The sequence below is a fragment of the Salvelinus alpinus genome, chromosome 2 (assembly GCF_045679555.1).
Source record: "Salvelinus alpinus chromosome 2, SLU_Salpinus.1, whole genome shotgun sequence".
Classification (NCBI taxonomy): domain Eukaryota; kingdom Metazoa; phylum Chordata; class Actinopteri; order Salmoniformes; family Salmonidae; genus Salvelinus; species Salvelinus alpinus.
Genome location: NC_092087.1, coordinates 111,644,393 through 111,663,638, shown reverse-complemented (window position 1 = coordinate 111,663,638; position 19,246 = coordinate 111,644,393). Strand labels below are relative to the sequence as shown.

The window sequence follows — 19,246 nt, the reverse complement described above, 5'->3', positions numbered from 1 at the left end:
CTCACTGTTTAACCAGAATAACATGAATTGTGTCCTTCAGACTGTTAGTCCATAATCAACTAGTCTCTCACTGTTTAACCAGAATAACATGAATTGTGTCCTTCAGACTGTTAGACTGTTAGTCCATAATCAACTAGTCTCTCTCTGTTTAACCAGAATAACATGAATTGTGTCCTTCAAACTGTTAGTCCATAATCAACTAGTCTCTCACTGTTTAACCAGAATAACATGAGTTGTGTCCTTCAGACTGTTAGACTGTTAGTCCATAATCAACTAGTCTCTCACTGTTTAACCAGAATAACATGAGTTGTGTCCTTCAGACTGTTAGTCCATAATCAACTAGTCTCTGACTGTTTAACCAGAATAACATGAGTTGTGTCCTTCAAACTGTTAGTCCATAATCAACTAGTCTCTCACTGTTTAACCAGAATAACATGAGTTGTGTCCTTCAGACTGTTAGTCCATAATCAACTAGTCTCTCACTGTTTAACCAGAATAACATGAGTTGTGTCCTTCAGACTGTTAGACTGTTAGTCCATAATCAACTAGTCTCTCACTGTTTAACCAGAATAACATGAGTTGTGCCCTTCAGACTGTTAGACTGTTAGTCCATAATCAACTAGTCTCTCACTGTTTAACCAGAATAACATGAATTGTGTCCTTCAGACTGTTAGTCCATAATCAACTAGTCTCTCACTGTTTAACCAGAATAACATGAGTTGTGTCCTTCAAACTGATAGTCCATAAGCATATTCAGCTACTTACAGTGGCAAGAAAAAGTATGTGAACCCTTTGGAAATACCTTTCTGCATAAATTGGTTGAAAAATGTGATCTGATCTTCATCTTGGTCACAACAATAGACAAACACAGTCTGATTAAAGTAATAACACAAACAATTAGACGTTTTCATGTCTTTATTGAACACACCGTGTAAACATTCACAGTGCAGGGTGGAAAAAGTATGTGAATCCTTGGATTTAATAACTGGTTGACCCTCCTTTGGCAGCAATAACCTCAACCAAACGTTTTCTGTAGTTGCGGATCAGTCCTGTACAACGGCCAGGAGGAATTTTGGACCATTCCTCTTTACAAAACTGTTTCAGTTCAGCAATATTCTTGGGATGTCTGATGTGAACTGCTCTCGAGGTCATGCCACAGCATCTCAATCGGGTTGAGGTCAGGACTCTGACTGGGCCACTCCAGAAGGCATATTTTCTTCTGTTGAAGCCATTCTGTTGTTAATTTACTCTGTGTTATGAGTCGTTGTCGTGTTGCATCACCCAACTTGAGCTTCAACTGGTGGACAGACAGCCTTACATTCTCCTGCAAAATGTCTTGATAAACTTGGGAATTCATTTTTCTGTTGATGATAGCAAGCTGTCCAGGCCCTGAGGCAGCAAACCAGCCCCAACCCATGATGCTCCCTACACCATAATTTACAGTTGGGATGAGGTTTTGATGTTGGTGTGCTGGGCCTTAGTTCATAACCCATCATTTATACCTGTTAATTCATAACCCATAATTTATACCTGTTAATTCATAACCCATCATCACACCACCAGCCACTCTTAAATAGAACCTGGAGCACTGGGCCAGACACTCTTAAATAGCACCTGGAGCACTGGGCCAGACACTCTTAAATAGAACCTGGAACACTGGGCCAGACACTCTTAAATAGAACCTGGCCAGCCACTCTTAAATAGAACCTGGAGCACTGGGCCAGCCACTCTTAAATAGAACCTGGAGCACTGGGCCAGACACTCTTAAATAGAACCTGGAACACTGGGCCAGACACTCTTAAATAGAACCTGGAGCACTGGGCCAGACACTCTTAAATAGCACCTGGAGCACTGGGCCAGCCACTCTTAAATAGCACCTGGAGCACTGGGCCAGACACTCTTAAATAGCAACTGGAGCACTGGGCCAGACACTCTTAAATAGCAACTGGAACACTGGGCCAGACACTCTTAAATAGCACCTGGGCCAGCTCAGGTGAAACACCTTCCAATTAACGAGATGGACAAGCCAGGACAGGTGTAACACATACTGACTAAGGAGGAGACAATCAATGCACCCTACATGCTAACGAGCTATACGTGCTAAAGTCCAACCTCAAAACATAAATGGAAAAACCAAAGCTCGTAACACTTTCCCCCTTAAGACAACAAATGAACTCAGCAAAAAAAGAAACGTCCTCTCACTGTCAACTGCGTTTATTTTCAGCAAACTTAACATGTGTTAATATACGATAAACGCGAATCCGACCATCACCCCTGGTGAGACAAAACCATGACCCGTCAGTGAAGAGCACTTTTTGCCAGTCCTGTCTGGTCCAGCAACCGTGGGTTTGTGCCCATAGGTGACGTTGTTACCGGTGATGTCCGGTGAGGACCTGCCTTACAACAGGCCTACAAGCCCTCAGTCCAGCCTCTCTCAGCCTATTGCGGACAGTCTGGACTGCCACCGAGAGGACGATCAGCTGTCCGCCCTGTAGCTCCCTGTCTCACAGTACGGACATTGCAATTTATTGCCCTGGCCCCATCTGCAGTCCTCATGCCCCCTTGCAGCATGCCTAAGGCACGTTCATACAGATGAGCAGGGACCCACCCTGTGCATCTTTCTTTTGGTGTTTTTCAGACTCAGTAGAAAGGCCGCTTTGGTGTCCTAAGTTTTCATATCTGTGACCTTAATTGCCTACCGTCTGTAAGCTGTTAGCGTCTTAAGGACCGTTCCACAGGTGCATGTTCATTAATTGTTTATGGTTCATTGAACAAGCATGGGAAACAGTGTTAAAACCCTTTACAACGAACATCTCAAATCAATGGAACAAACATTTAGGGTTCCACATTGTGACATCATTAAAATACTCCTACAACAATGTTAAAAACATAGTGACATTACATTGATATCATGAAACAACTCCTTCAACTATGTATTTTCTGATGTTTAATCAGATATCTTTTATCTGAGAATCTCTTGTCACATTGATTACAACTATGAGGCTTCTCTCCTGTGTGTGTTCTCTGGTGTGATACCAGGCTGTTAAGCCAATTAAAACTCTTCCCACATTGACTACAGCTATAAGGTTTCTCTCCTGTGTGTGTTCTCAGATGCACAATCAAGCTGTTTAATTGAGTAAAACTCTTCCCACATTGATCACAGCTATAAGGTTTCTCTCCTGTGTGTGTTTTCTGGTGTGTCATCAGACAGCCAGCTGTAGCAAAACTCTTCCTACATTCAGTACAGCTATATGGTTTCTCTCCTGTGTGTGATCTCTGGTGTACCATCAGGCTGCTTGACTGAATAAAACTCTTCCCACATTGATCACAGCCATAAGATTTGTCTCCTGTGTGAATTCTATGATGTATTTTAAGGTCTATTGTAGAGTTGAATCTTTTCCCACAGTCAGAGCACCAGTGAGATTTCCCTCCAGTGTGAATTCTCAGATGTACTTTTAGTGAATTTGATCTTGAGAAATGTTTCCCACAGTCAGAGCAGCAGTAAGGTTTCTCTCCTGTGGGTCTCTGCTGTTGTTTATTGAGGTGTTCTGATCTGGAGAGACTCTTCTCAGCCTCGTCAGCTTCACAATGTTGTTGAGGCTCCCCAGAGGATCCACGATAGTCCCGTCTCTCTCCTGTGTGATCGACAAAGTCAGACAGATGGTTAAAGTCCCACAACAGCAGAAATCCACTGTTAATTTATTATTTTTTCACCTTTATTTAACCAGGCAAGTTGAGAACAAGTTCTCATTTACAACTGTGACGTGGCCAAGAATAAAGCAAAGCAGTTCAACACATACAACAACAACAACATGGAATAAACAAAACATACAGTCAACAATAAAGTTGTAGAAAATCTATATACAGTGTGTGCAAATGAGGTGAGATAAGGGAGGTAAGGCAATAAATAGGCCATGGTGGCGAAGTAATTACAATATACCAATTAGACACTGGAATGATAGATGTGCAGAAGATGAATGTGCAAGTAGAGATACTGGGGTACAAAGGAGCAAGAAATAAATAAATACAGTATGGGATGAAGTAGTTGGATGGGCTATTGGCAGATGGGCTATGTACAGGTGCAGTGATCTGTGAGCTGCTCAGACAGCTGATGCTTAAAGTTAGTGATGGAGATATGAATCTCCAGCTTCAGTGATTTTTGCAGATCATTCCAGTCATTGGCAGCAGAAAACTGGAAGGAAAGGCAGCCAAAGGAGGTGTTGGCTTTGGGGATGAACTGTGAGATATACCTGCTGGAGTGCATGCTACGGGTGGGTGCTGCTATGGTCACCAGTGAGTTGAGATAAGGCAGTGCTTTACCTAGCAGAGACTTGTAGATGACCTGGAGCCAGTGGGTTTGGCGACGAGTATGAAGTGAGGGCCAGCCAACGAGAGCGTACAGGTCAGTGTTGGGTAGTATATGGGGCTTTGATGACAAAACGGATGGCACTGTGATAGACTGCATCCAATTTGTTGAGTAGAGTGCTGGGGGCTATTCTGTAAATGACATCGCCGAAGTCGAGGATCGGTAGGATGGTCAGTTTTACAACGGTATGTTTGGCAGCATGAGTGAAGGATGCTTTGTTGCGAAATAGGAAGCCAATTCTAGATTTAACTTGGATTGGAGATGCTTAATGTGAGTCTGGAAGGAGAGTTTACAGTCTAACCACACACCTAGGTATTTGTAGTTGTCCACATATTCCAAGTCAGAACCATCCAGAGTAGTGATGGTGGACGGGCGGGTGCGGGCAGCGAACGGTTGAAGAGCATGCATTTAGTGTTACTAGCGTTTAAGAGCAGTTGGAGGCCTTGGAAGGAGAGTTGTATGGCATTGAAGCTCGTCTGGAGGTTAGTTAACACAGTGTCCAAAGAGGGGCCAGAAGTTCACAGAATGGTGTGGTCTGCGTAGAGGTGGATCAAGGAATCACCAGCAGCAAGAGCGACATCATTGATGTATACAGAGAAGAGAGTCGGCCCGAGAATTGAACCCTGTGGCACCCCTATAAAGACTGCCAGAGGTCCGGACAACAGGCCCTCCGATTTGACACACTGAACTATGTTAGAGAAGTAGTTGGTGAACCAGGCGAGGCAGTCATTTGAGAAACCAAGGCTGTTTAGTCTGCCAATAAGAATGTGGTGATTGACAGAGTCGAAAGCCTTGGCCAGGTTGATGAATACGGCTGCACAGTAATGTCTCTTATCGATGGCGGTTATGATATCGTTTAGGACCTTGAGCGTGGCTGAGGTGCACCCATGACCAGCTCTGAAACCAGATTGCATAGCGGAGAAGGTACGGTGGGATTCGAAATGGTCGGTAATCTGCTTGTTAACTTGGCTTTCGAAGACCTTAGAAAGGCAGGGTAGGCTAGATATAGGTCTGTAACAGTTTGGGTCTAGAGTGTCACACCCTTTGAAGAGGGGGATGACCGCGGCAGCTTTCCAATCTTTGGGAATCCCAGGTGATACGAAAGAGAGGTTGAACAGACTATATATATATATATGTATATATATGTATATATATCTAGATATACACCTTAATAAAAGGCACATGATAGCCAGCTTGGAGGTTTCCAAAAGGCATTCAGGCCAAAGAGTTCAATCTTGGTTTCATCAGACCAGAGAATCTTGTTTCTCATGGTCTGAGAGTCCTTTAGGTGCCTTTTTGGCAAACTCCAAGCAGGCTGTCAGGTGCCTTTTACTGAGGAGTGGCTTCCGTCTGGCCACTCTACCACAAATGCCTGATTGGTGGAGTGCTGCAGAGATGGTTGTCCTTCCGGAAGGTTCTCCCATCTCCACAGAGGAACTCTGGAGCTCTGTCAGAGTGACCATCGGGTTCTTGGTTAAGACAAACACGTCTTAATGCTACGCCATCTTGGATTACAAGATGAATCAGTTAAAAACCATTGGATTTAGCAAACTCTGAAATGATTTAGTATTTCTGTGCCCATGAAAACTGTTTTCCAGCGTAACATAAGGAGCCACTAAATGATACATAGTTCGAGTTCATTTCAGAATACAAAAAAACTGTCCGACAGCAATATCCAGTATTTAAGTTGAAGTTCATCATATGGCAAGCGTAACGTTATGACTATAACTACTGTTCCCTGGAGGAGGGAAACTAGGTACAACATACTATTAAATTCACGTCTCGCTGGAAGCTCCACCTTGAAACCCTCCTGTCAATAAGAGAAAGGACGCATACCTGATTACGCATATAGAAGTAGAACTAGTCTACCTGGTTACACATATAGAAGTAGGACTAGTCTACCTGGCCTGCACACAAATGTAGGCCTATAAATGTGCCCATTTTGAGGATGGTGGCCACTGTGTTCTTGGGGACTTTCAATGTTGCAGACATTTTTTGGTACCATTCCCCAGATCTGTGCCTCGACACAATCCTGTCTCGGAGCTCTAAGGACAATTTATTCAACCTCATTGCTTGGTGTTTGCTCTGACATGCATTGTCAACTGTGGGACATTATATAGACAGGTGTAATCATACACAATATGATTTCATGTGGCACAAACAAAAACACAAATTCTCAGTCAAAAATATAAGTCAGAATACAGCCTTTCTATTCTCTCATTTGATTTCAGGATCTCTGAATGTCCTTCCACACAGAAAGCAGTGGTAGGACTTTTACCGGGTGTGTCCTCTTATGCTCCTTCAGGCTCCCCGACCAGGTAAAACCCTTTCCAGACTGGGAGCATTGGAAAGGCTTTTCTCCTGTGTGTATCCTCTCATGAGCTTTAAGGTCCGCCATTTATGAAAATCTATTTTTACACTGGGAGCAGAAAATGGTTTTCTCATGTGTGTATTCTCTCATGCCTTTTCAGGTTAGTTAACATGGTAAAACTCTTTTCACAGTGGGAACAGTGGGAACGCTTTTCTCCTGTGTGTATTCTCTTGTGCCTTTTCAGGTTAGTGAACACGGCAAAACTCTTTCCACACTGGGAGCATTGGTAAGGCTTTTCTCCTGTGTGTTTCCTCTTATGAGCTTTTAGGTCCCCATCCGGATTAAAACTCATTTCACAGTGGGAACAGTGGGAACGCTTTTCTCCTGTGTGTATTCTCTTGTGCCTTTTCAGGTTAGTGAACACGGCAAAACTCTTTCCACACTGGGAGCATTGAAAAGGATTTCCTCCTGTGTGTGTCCTCTCATGCAGTTTTAGGTTCCCTAACCAGCAAAAACTATTTTCACAGTGGGAGCAGTGGTGTTGTCTCGCTGGTCTGGGCGTCTCTGGGTCTGGTTCCCCTGAAGGACTCTTCCCGCTGTCAGAGTGAGAGTCTGGTTTCTCTCCTTGCAAAGACACACAGAGTATGTCGTTAAACAGAGATCTAAATGAAACCTCCACATGATAAAACTGTCTTCCTATGAAGTTTAATCTAGACTAGATACCTCAATAAAAGAGCAGAACTGGTCATCACAGAGTGGCTGTAGTGCTTTGTAGGCTGGGTAAATCCATTTGAATTCAATAAATTTGACAGCATCCCTTTTGATTTAAAGAAATCTTTCCTTACATGTTTGACTATGGAAGAAGTGGTAATAAAGTGACTTCATGTAACTGAATGTAAAAACATTCATGAGATATACAGTACCAGTCAAACGAGTGGACACACCTAGTCATTCAAGGGTTATAAATATTTGTTTTACCATTTTCTACATTGTAGAATAATAGTGAAGTAATCAAAACTATGAACACATGGAATCATGTAGTAACCAAAAAAAGTGGTAAACAATTCAAAATATATTTTAGATTTTTCAAAGTAGCCACCCTTTACCTTGATGACAGCTTTGCACACTCTTGGCATTCTCTCAACCAGCTTCACCTGGAATGCTTTTCCAACAGTCTTGAAGGAGTTCCCACATATGCTGAGCACTTTTTAGCTGCTTTTCCTTCACTCTGTGGTCCAACTCATCCCAAACCATCTCAATTGGGTTGAGGTCAGGTGATTGTGAAGGCCAGGTTATCTGATGCAGCACTCCATCACTCTCCTTTTTGGTCATTGGGTCGTTGTCCGGTTGAAAAACAAATGATAGTCCCACTAAGCGCAAACCAGATGGGATGGCGTATCGCTTCAGAACGCTGTGGTAGCCAGACAGGTGCGCGCCTTTCCAAATCATGTCCAATCAATTTAATTTACCACAGGTGGACTCCAAACAAGTTGTAGAAACATCTCAACGATGATCATTGGAAACAGGATGCACCTGAGGTCAATTTCAAGTCTCACAGCAAAGGGTCTGAATACTTACGTAAATAAGGTATTTCTGTTTTTTATTTTTAATAAATGTAAAAAAAAATCTCCAAACCTATTTTCTCTTTGTCATTACGGGGTATTGTGTGTAGACTGATGAGGATTTTTAGTTATTTAATCCATTGTAGAGTAAGGCTGTAACGTAACAAAATGTGGAAAGATTTAAGTGACAAAAAAGGGTGTTAAAGACATGTAAAAATATAGATATAATTTTTTACATCTCTTAGATATCAGACACTTCAGAACAAACTTCCTTTAGATGTTCTGGGGGAAACAATGTTACTATGGTTACTGTTGTTCCATGTTGTGAATGTTATCCAATGTGTTACTATGGTTACTGTTGTTCACTGTTGTGAATGTTATCCAATGTGTTACTATGGTTACTGTTGTTCAGCATAAGTTTTCAGCATAAAGTACTCTGCAGCCACTTAGTGTGGTGTGGACACCAGGTGAGGCCACACACAGATTCCTGTTGAACACTGTGGCTTTAACTACCTTATTTTCTCAATAACAGTCTCTCTCCTTCACTTCATCCCTCTCTCCGCTTCTCCCTAAATCCTCGAGGTTATATCAGCTGTGTCGGTGAACCCCTCCTGCATCTGAACTGGCTACATAGAGGGCACAGCATGATCAGAGGTGAGAGGTCACTTGGTCAGGACAACAGGAAGTATTATTAAAGAGATGCTTTACATTGAAATACAGACAGAGATGCAGTAGTCCCAGAGTTAATGATCCCAGGTCAGTTTATATTATACAGGAAGTATTATTAAAGAGATGCTTTATATTGAAATACAGATAGATGCAGTAGTCCCAGAGTTAATGATCCCAGGTCAGTTTATATTATACAGGAAGTATTATTAAAGAGATGCTTTATATTGAAATACAGATAGATGCAGTAGTCCCAGAGTTAATGATCCAAGGTCAGTTTTGCATTTCACCTCCTGATTGATGACTAACAATGTTAGAATAAAAAATAAAAACACAAGGCTTAAACATGCTCTCTCTCTCTCCATCTATCTCTCGTCTGCAGATATGTTTTGATGTGAGAGGATGCCAACCCCCAGTCCCATCATCACCACCTCAGCTGCTTTTAAGATAACCTTTTTGCCGACTAGAGACACTATTATGTAATTGTGATGAACTGAGACAATATTTATGTAGCACTGTGTTTCATTAATCATGTGCTGCCTTCCCTGCTCCTATCTGCTTACCTCTTTCCCTTTCTGTCTTTTACACCTCTCTCTCCACCTCCTCTTTCTTCCTCTGTTTTTATAATGCACAACAGATGTGCATTGAAGGACAGATTGAACTTGTATTTATAACACTTGGATAATGAGCTTTTCAATAAAGCGTTTCACATTCTCTACTGGTTGAAATGAAGTGTAATGTGATGAAATACTCCACCTATCCTGTGTTTATCAGATCAATGCAGATGAAGGGCATTAGATGTTGAGATGAACCGGTGTTGGAGTATTTACATGATGCATAGGAAGTGTAGTGTACTGTTTTTTAACATTATGTTTCTGTATATATATGAATTAACTAGTTAAATCCTGTTTCTAGTCTATTAGTTACAATGTGTAACCATTGATGTCCCAGGACCAAGATTGGTAAACACTGTTGAAGTGTATAATTGTAATACATACATGCAGACACAGCGTCATTCAAAGACTGGAATTTGATACTCCTGGTATTGGATATGACTGAAAAATAATCTCAAAGACATTCATACCTAAACTGCACCTTTATTTGCCAAGGTACAGTACATGATCAGTGAATATATTAAATGTACAGGCTACAATGTGGGGATCTCATGCATGGTAATAACTACATGTATATACGACTTGCATCCTTGGCACAACATGATATTATATTCTACTCAATCCATAGGCTTCATTAATGTCATTCAGGCTGTTTTGAAGTTGATACAACTGGCTATGATAGCTGAGGTTCATAGCTAGGTTCTGAACTAATATGTATACCAAACGTTTGGGTCCATACACAGATCGGCTAGATAGCTAGCTACACATCCATGGGCATACAGGGATTTTAATCATCCACTGCACAATAAGCAAGAACACAGCTAGCTACGTGATTTCATCTATCTGCATGGCAAATATCAGCAAGGAAAGCTTACAAAATTGTACATTCAATTTGCAGTAAATTCTTCAGCTAGCTAGATTCGATACATCCACTGTTTCACAAAACGAAAGCCTGGTTTGCTGGTTGTTTCATGAGTCCCTAAAACAACCAGAATTACAATTTCATACTCATGTCACAACACCCATAAAGCTAGTCAGCTAGCTGGCTAATGTTAGCTAGTCAGCTAGCTGGCTAATGTTAGCTAGTCAATTTTTGAAAATGAACTTTATGATAAAAAAAATGCATAATCGTTTGTCTCTACATTAACTAACATTCCTGTCAACTGTGCATGTTTTTGCATGATTCGTTTTGACGTTATAATACCTTACATTTGCTTCCATCTTAGTACTGTTGTCCACCATCTTTGATCCAGTTCAGTTCTGTGTAGGAGTACCCCTCTCTCCTAGTATTTCTGTCCGCCATCTTTGATTCAGTTCTGTGTTGGCGTACTGTTAGTAAAACGTTTACTGTTGACAGGAGAACAAGAGGAGACAATAGGACGAGGTGGATAATTTTATAATAAGGCCGTTTAATCACATGTAAAGATATCTTAGTAAAATCTTGCAGCAAGGCTCTTTCTGTCTGATTCCTATTGAATCGTCCGGGAAAGAGAAAGTTTCCACAGTTGTACAGTTTTATATAGACAACAAGCAAAGTAGGTTGATCTGCGAGTCTGGCCTTCCGATTGGTCGATCTGGGTCTTGGGTAGTCCTGAACAGGCCTGGTGTCCACTTTCCATTGGTTCCTGAGATAGGTCTTTGTCTTGAGCTCCAACCATGTGTTGGGTGTGTTCTGTGGTTATTATGGGGGAGGGGAATTATGTGTGTCTGTAGTTGGTGTCTTAATAAGTCCAGCATATGTCCAAGAGAAATGAGGAGTATGTGTATTTTTGTATAAAATATGGCTTATGTTGAAATGTAGTTATTACTAGTTTCCAGTCTCTATTACAATTTCTTACAAATCCCTCTCTTCACGTCTCACAAGAGACGTGACATAAAAGTATATAAAAAAACAAAACTAAAGGATAAAATTTGTCAGAAGACAAATTCTAATTCCCTCTCTTCACCTCTCACAAGAGACGTGACATAAAAGTATCTTAGTCCTCAAATAGATAGACAGGTCCAGCTTCCCCATCATCAAGCAATGGGAACATTTGGGCCCTTTCCTGAATAGGGTCTATGGCGGCAGTGATAACACGGCTAGCAAGCGTCCGCGCACATGGAATGCAACAGCACCCACAACGTACAAGAATGCCTGCAAATACGGAAATAGATACTAGGATAGAGGAAACTAGCGTCTTATATTTACCAAAGGCATCCATCCATGAGTCCCACATAGAAGTGTCTACTCCAGAATGCTGTTTCATCTTACCATTAAGGGTACGAAGTCCCTCCAATGCTACAGTCAGACTCCCATCCGTAGCTGTGTTATTGGGAATGAAAGTACAACACTGTTCACCAAACATTGCACAGACCCCCCCCGTTCAGCCAATAACATATCAACCGCGATTCTATTTTGAAATGCCATCAGGGACGTAGCTGCCAATTGTCCATGGACCGCCTCGAAACCTTGTTGAGTCCAATTGCCCAGTTTCTGGACATTAAAATGAATGTAGTTTATTCTGTCCACATTTTTATTAACTGTACACCACCAACAAAATGATGATTCAAACCCAGCTGTCACTTGGTCCACCAGTTTATATTCATCTGGCACCCCCTAGGGACACCAATAGCATCAATGTAAGTTGAGTCGTAACTGAGCAAGGACCAAAAAGGAGACCACTCCAATAACTACACCTGGAGTGGCCAACCACACATTAGTAAACCAAAAAACGAGAATATGTTAAACCCTCCGGTCCATCCCTCTATACAACCTGTACCAGGTGGGCTCGTCGCCACCCGGGAACTTCAAACCTTCACAACAGGGAGGACAAACATCACTTTTTATTCATTCGACAACATCAACTACAGCAAACCAAGGGTCCTCCTCTGTCAAGCCCACTTTCCTGCGGAAGCTTGTTTTCGTATCAGCCTCTCCAACTGGAGCATCAAGCAGCGGCATCATACCATAGGCCCTTTCCACATCTGTAACAGACTTCATCAAACAAGGTATGATACAGGCAACACAGAAATGAAAAACAACAACTAGTGTCAGAAATCCAGTAATCATCATTGCAGTGTACTTACCAAAACAACCACCCAGCCAGGGGAACAGTCCACTCTCCTCCACACCTGCAAGACCCTTCATCTCCACTGATAACCTTGCCAACCCACTCAGAGCTTTTGAAATGCTCCCATCCGGACTAGTATTGTTAGGAACAAACGTGCAACACTGTTACACCTCCCTAGTTGGCCAGACTTATGTCCAGTGTTAGTCTATTGTGTCTACTGGTTTGTGGGGTAGCATCCAATTGTTCAGCCATCCCTGTAAGTCCTGTGTGGGTGTGGTTTAACAAATCATTGTTGATTATAGTAGATATAATTGATCCAAGCATTCTGCTTAGTATCAACAATAGCTGGGCCAAACTGGGCAATAGATGCCACAGGCCATCATTCCTGTTTGATGTCTGGTATTCGTGGGGGACCCCTATTGGGACCCCAACAGGTTGGTGTGCATGTTATCTGTACCCTCGGACCAAGGAGCGTCACGTTTCTGCCGTCTCCTGGGTTGGTCCCAAGCCTCTGTGTCCTGTGTAGCTCCCAGAAGTTGATTAGCTATAATAATAGGCAATGGTGGTATCAGACTGGCCAAAACACATGAGCAACGACAATTTCCTTTCAAAAATGGGGTCAACCGCCTGGCAGGTCCACACATCCACCATACATCAGCAACACCTCTAGTTCATAGTGGTATTAGTGATGCAGGTAGCAGCAGGGAGCCCTCCATAGTCTATACCTCTACCTGTACCAGTGATACAGCTGTTATATCCCCCATATGCCTTAACTCCCCACGGTACCTTCTGGGGAGGTACTTCTGGGAACACAAAACTCAAGAGTTTTACACAAGGTTGAATTTGGCTTAAACTTTCCAATATACACATCCAACCTTCCACATTACTTAGGGCAAATGGGTGAGCAGCCAGAATAGGTCTGGCATGTCCACATACGACACAGTCCTTTCTATTAAGTATTCTTTAGGCCAACCACATATTCTCCCTTTCCTCATAACCAGTTTCAGTCCCCAATTGTTCACTATCTGAGATGTCTTTCACATTTATTACCTGTACCAGATTGGAGAGCTTAGGTGGTGGCGTGGGACTTGGTCTTGAAGTGGTGGAGGAGGCCGGCTGAACCCTGGTCCGTTAGAACTGGTGGTGGTTCTGGCAACACTGTGATGGTAACATCCCCATCGTATCCTAATCAGACAGCTCAGGACTGCAAGCAGTCCTGTAAAACCCCACCCTCTCCCAAAGAACACATCATCAGCCAGAGGTCAAACAACACTTTCACTTCTATGAACGTACACAGTGAGGAAAGGTCGGGGTCAGGGAATTTTCATTAAGGAGTTGACCCCCGAGCTTTATTAGCAACAGTTCTTCTCCTTAACTCTGTGATCATTCGGCAGTGTCAGTGTGCCTCACCCTCCAAGTGCGATATGCCCCCAGGTCGAGTGAATCACCTTCTCCTTTAATTCACCTGCAACGCATAAAATCCTGGACATACAGATTTGGTTAACCACCAGTTTCTCATTTGTTTTATCTGATTATATATTTAACTTCTATACCTATTTGTTAGCTATAATTTTGAATTTTACATTAGTTTATTTTCCAATAGGCCCCATCCTATCCTAGACCACAATGTACCCCTCCCCCGTTTGATACCTGGCTCCGGCCAGGTATCAACCTTACCTACTCTAAATAATGACTTAGTACATTATAATATAGAAACGTCCCATTCATTCGCCGCATATCCAATTCTCCCTTGGGCGTACATTCATATCTATTTTTTTTTCCAATTCTCTGTCAAGTGACTTATCTACTTTAAAATGTATCTGTGCTGCTTATATATGTTAAACCCTTTCTCTCCTTTCTTATTTCACAGCCTACCTTGCTCATTTCCTGGTCCACCCTCCCCACTCTGCTCTCAAACCTTCAAGGTCTCAACAGTGCGGGGTAGACCCATCTGTCTGCCTTTTTCTAATAATAGTCAATAACAACTATGTGTTCCTTTACAATATTAACTAAGTGTCTCACTGTTTTGACTTTATCTGCATGGATTTAAAAATAACAACAGGTCTTATAGTGTCAATCTCTAAAGTCCTAACATAACCTTAATTAACCTATCTCTATCTTCTAATGGCCAATACAAATGCTTACCTTATGGTCAAGAGTTATAAACTCTATTATAATCAATATACCTCAAAACTAGTATCCCCAATGACACAACATCATTATTCTCACTACATTTTCCCCGTGAGTGATCAAGCCACCGGAAAAATGCAACGAAAACAGAAAATAGGCCAAAAGGTTACACCTACATTCGTGTTCCATATCTAGACATACCAAAAGAACCCTTTATCTTCTCAAAGTCCCTTGCCTAAATAAAACTCAGAAAGTAAAACTCCTATTCCAATATGAGTGTATTCTTTTAAGATATCTTATCTCTGGGAACACGGAAACCCTTAACCTTAATGTTTACTCCAAAAAACAAAATCATGTCACCAGCATTCAACCAGGCCCCCCGTCGACTGGGAGACCATTGGGTACTGCAATACTGCCATCTTCTGTCCATTCTCTGCACAGCTCTCCACCCACTCTTATTCAACCTTCTCAATTTGAGCCATATTAGTTTCTTATTTTAACTATTGTTTTCAAAAATTTTAAATTTTTTTTATTTTATTTTTAATTTTTTTTTATCTATTATTACCTAGTTAGACTAGAGTGTCCGTGACATACATCCATGGGGATCCGGTTATAGTTATTCTATTAACCATGTGAAAGTGCCCAGGGACACCCCAAATATCAGTAGGAATATCACAAATAAGGGGCCAGATATCCCTAGCCTTGCCCAGGGAGGGAGAAATATCCCTCTAACTGGGCGAGGTTCCTTTATCAGGGGAGGCGGAGTTTGATTCCGCATCACCTGAGTCAGGAATGTCTTCATTTGGAATCGAATTTAAGCTGTTTAAATCAGCTCTGACTTCTGTCAGTGTTCTAGAAGGGATTGGGGCTGGAGTGCAATGTGTGAGGTGGTGCCAAGGTGCGCCTGATTTACCTTTGACCTGGACTGAGTGTGAAGTAACTTCCCTCACTTCGTACAGTCCAGTCCACCTGGGTTCTAGCCACTTTCTCTTGCGGACTTTTAACCCCACCCAGTCACCAATTTTTTACCTTCAGTGATGGCGGATCTTCTGTCAGCTTCCCCATTTGGACCTTGTGAATCTGTGTGGAGAGAGCTGCAGAAAGTTCCGTCAATTATCAGACATTACAATTTGTTATACATCAAGGGCGGGCATATGACCTCCCTCCCTTGGTGAACCCAGCATGACTCCTCCAGCCATTGTCTCATGAGGAGAGAGATGGGTGCCTGCACCTGGAGAGGCTATCATGGCCAGCAACGCCAGGGGCAGGACTTTAACCCAAATCAACTTCAAACCTGCACATACATTTGATTGGCGCGTTCCACGAGACTTATGAGATTGTGGCCTGTACACTAACCCCATCATTAAACAACATCCATTAATCAGTTGACATTTACACATCCGACCCTATTGGTACATGGAGCGTTTGTCATTAAACAATACACATGAGTTCGGTTTGCAGCCACTTCCTTTCAGCGCTGAACGTGAATTCTTTGCTCATCAGATATGCTGCAACCCCATGGTGGGTGTGGATTTCCAATGGATGGCACATTATCATGTGGGCTGTTTTTCCAATAGCTTTTGCCACTGCAGCCACATACCTGGAGCATGTGGTTTGCCCTTCTTCAATGTGGTCCAGTTTGGAGGAGTGATACCTCAACACTCTACTCTCCCCCTCTAGGTTCTGGAAAAGGATGGATGATGTAAATCCTTCCTTTTCAGAAACATCCAGATGGAACTTGTTTTTTTTTAGTCAGGTGCTGTTAGGGCTACTGCCACTTAGAGATCTGTTTTCAAGAGTGCAAAAGCCTTTGATGCTTCAGTAGTCCAGGACAATGATGAGTGTAGGTTAGTGGTGAGCAGCTTCAGGGCCATGGGGCATATTCGTCAGCCATGCCCTGAAAAGGGGGAGGTGATTGCTGATTCGGGTCTGGATTGGGGTGATTGTATGCGGGTTGAAGGGCCGCACGTGGTTGATACATCATTGGCCTGACTCCCCCTTGGTCTAGGGGCGTATCCTCGTCCCCTTTTGGCCAGAAACTGGCTTTGGGCCGGGGTTATTGGGTGCGGACACTGTCGCACCATGTGCCCAGCTTGTTTACAATTATGACAGCTTCCATAAGATCCAGAGTACCTCTGGGGCTGTCCCCATGTGGGTGAATAGTTTGATTGTGGTAGTGGGTAGTAGGGTTGTAGTGGTGGTTCCGACGAAGGGTATGGCTGAAGCGGGTAGGCATACGGCAGTTGGAATGGCTGCTCCTGGGGTGGGTGTATAGTTGGTCCCTGCTGGGTGAAGATGGGTAGTTGTTGTTGCTGTATCATTCGGGAAACAGTTTTTTCAATAATTTGTGAGATTTCTTGTTGGTCTTCAGCCACCATCTGTTTCTTGGGTTTCTCTCCTTTCTGGGCCTCTTTCAATTGTAGTTTCAAAAGTTGTACCTGTAGGGACTGGATTTGTGGTTCAGCCCCTCCCTTATCCTTATTGTATTGGGTGATGTGGTGATGCACATGGGAGTTGAACTGAGCCTGGGGAATTGCCATTAACCCCACAGTGCCCCTGAGATGGATTGGGGCCGATGGGGCTGCTGTGGTGGTAGGTGGGGCGTCATTATTGTTGGGCCTGCCCTCTTTGGTGTCAGTTGGTGCTCCAGTGCCCACCCCCATCGTATCAGGTTTCCTGTAAGGGAGTGCTCTTCTAATTTCTTCAATTGCCCAAATTCCTATTTTCAGCTCAGCCTCTGCTCTTTCCCTTTGCTTTGTTCCTTCCTTTTTAAATAAGTGACTCTTATTCTTTTCAGCTTCACTTTCTATCTTTTCCTTCACTGCTTCCCCTAATTTTTTCTCCATAGTGAGGAGCTGCCCTTTTGATGGGGAGACTCCACTAAGGAAACCGGCTTGCGTCCATTTCAGCCTCACTTCTTCCCAAATTCTTTTAACGGGTTTGTAATGTAATCTCCCGCCTGCTCTGTCTTTCATTCTCTGATCTAAATATTCGTTGAATTTGTGTTTGGGGACGATAGTCGTGGTCATTTTGTCGTTAAGCTATGTCTGGGTCTATTATTATCTTTGTATACTTTAGCCCGTCACTGATCGAAACCAGCGATGTATTTTTTCTCTAACCCCCCTTAGTCTCGTGTCCGACCCGCGTGGACAAAGAATTTTATTGCCGTGTATTCGATGAATTATTTTCGTTTTCCAACAATATTTCAGCTATATCTTTTTGAAACAATATACGAATATATTCACGCGCTCCTGATATAATTGGAATGACAGTTTTAGGTACTTATAATAAAAATATTATTGCTTTTCGCTTATTCAATTAATTAAATACCTTGGCAAAATATTTCAGAAGTTTCCTTTGGGAACAATATACTAATGAATTCAGGCGCTCCTGATATAATTGGAATGGCAATTATAAGATCTTTTATTCGAAAGATATTATTACTTTTAACTTTTTCGATTAATTTGAACTCGTTTTTTTTCTCGATTAATTAAATACTTTGCCAAAACATTCAAGAAATTTCCTTTGGGAACAATATACTAGTAAATCAAGCGCTTCTAAAATAATTGTCAAATTAATTCTAACCCTTAAGGATTTATCAACAGCACGAGAGGGAAAAATCAGGTCAACTTATCAGCAGAAAATAGCTGCTTCTCTGACCCGGCGGTCACTTCCAACACAGCCTCAACTTAGCATATGGCTAATTATTAGCAATCGGCCTCGTGGAACGTTCAATCACTCACATTGATTTGGCGTTATCGACTTGTCTCGGTTCTGCTCATGCAACTTATTTCATCGATTCCTCACTGGTATATCAGACTACTTGGAATACATTTCAGCATTTAATTCCTCACTGTTATCAGACTACTTGGAATACATTCAGCATAGCCTTCTGTCTACTGGAATGCCAACTCCAGTAGGCTCAGGTTCGCTATTACCACAATTCCTCACTGGTATATCAGACTACTTGGAATACATTTCAGACAAAATTCATTTAATTCCTCACTGTTATCAGACTACTTGGAATACATTCAGTTAATTCATTTAATTCCTCACTGTTATCAGACTACTTGGAATACATTCAGACAAAATTCATTTAATTCCTCACTGTTATCAGACTACTTGGAATGGGATTTTTAACGCAGATATCCTTACACCGTGCCTTAGATTCTAGACAATTCCACATAAATTTAGCAACAATTCACACTCACCTCAGTACTCCTGATCATAATTTAGATATTGGCTATACTACAATATGCAGATTTTGATTAAACCGGCTCTGCTTACCTTAATATTTTCGAGCTCTTTGATCAGTTTCCTGGGTGAGTTGAATCGCCGACGTCTCCCTCGAGCGGGTCACCTCTCCTTCTTGAATCTTTCTCCCACTCGCCTCCTGTCTGATCAATTTTCTATGGACCGAAATCAAAGGTGTATAACCATCCTCTGCTACCAAGTCTGTTGATAAAACGTTTACTTGAGACAGGAGAACAAGTGGAGACATAGGACGAGGTGGATAATTTTATAATAAGGCCGTTTTATTCAAGTGT

The 19,246-nt window shown here is 42.3% G+C and overlaps 1 protein-coding gene and 1 long non-coding RNA gene across 2 annotated transcripts in view; one reads left to right on the top strand and one right to left on the bottom strand.

Annotated features, from left to right (window-relative positions):
• Window positions 1-2,198: 2,198 nt before the first annotated feature.
• The window catches only part of LOC139549388 (zinc finger protein 180-like), a 175,557-nt gene continuing 158,509 nt past the window's right edge, over window positions 2,199-19,246 (bottom strand). Inside the window, exon 2 of the mRNA XM_071359861.1 lies at window positions 2,199-3,635. Coding sequence (XP_071215962.1) covers window positions 2,926-3,635 — 710 coding nt within the window. The 3' untranslated portion in view covers window positions 2,199-2,925. The remainder of the gene's footprint in view (window positions 3,636-19,246) is intronic.
• LOC139550589 (uncharacterized) lies at window positions 8,667-9,915 on the top strand. Its single transcript, XR_011670084.1, has 2 exons — window positions 8,667-8,893; window positions 9,288-9,915. It is a non-coding gene; the product is annotated as an uncharacterized lncRNA (long non-coding RNA).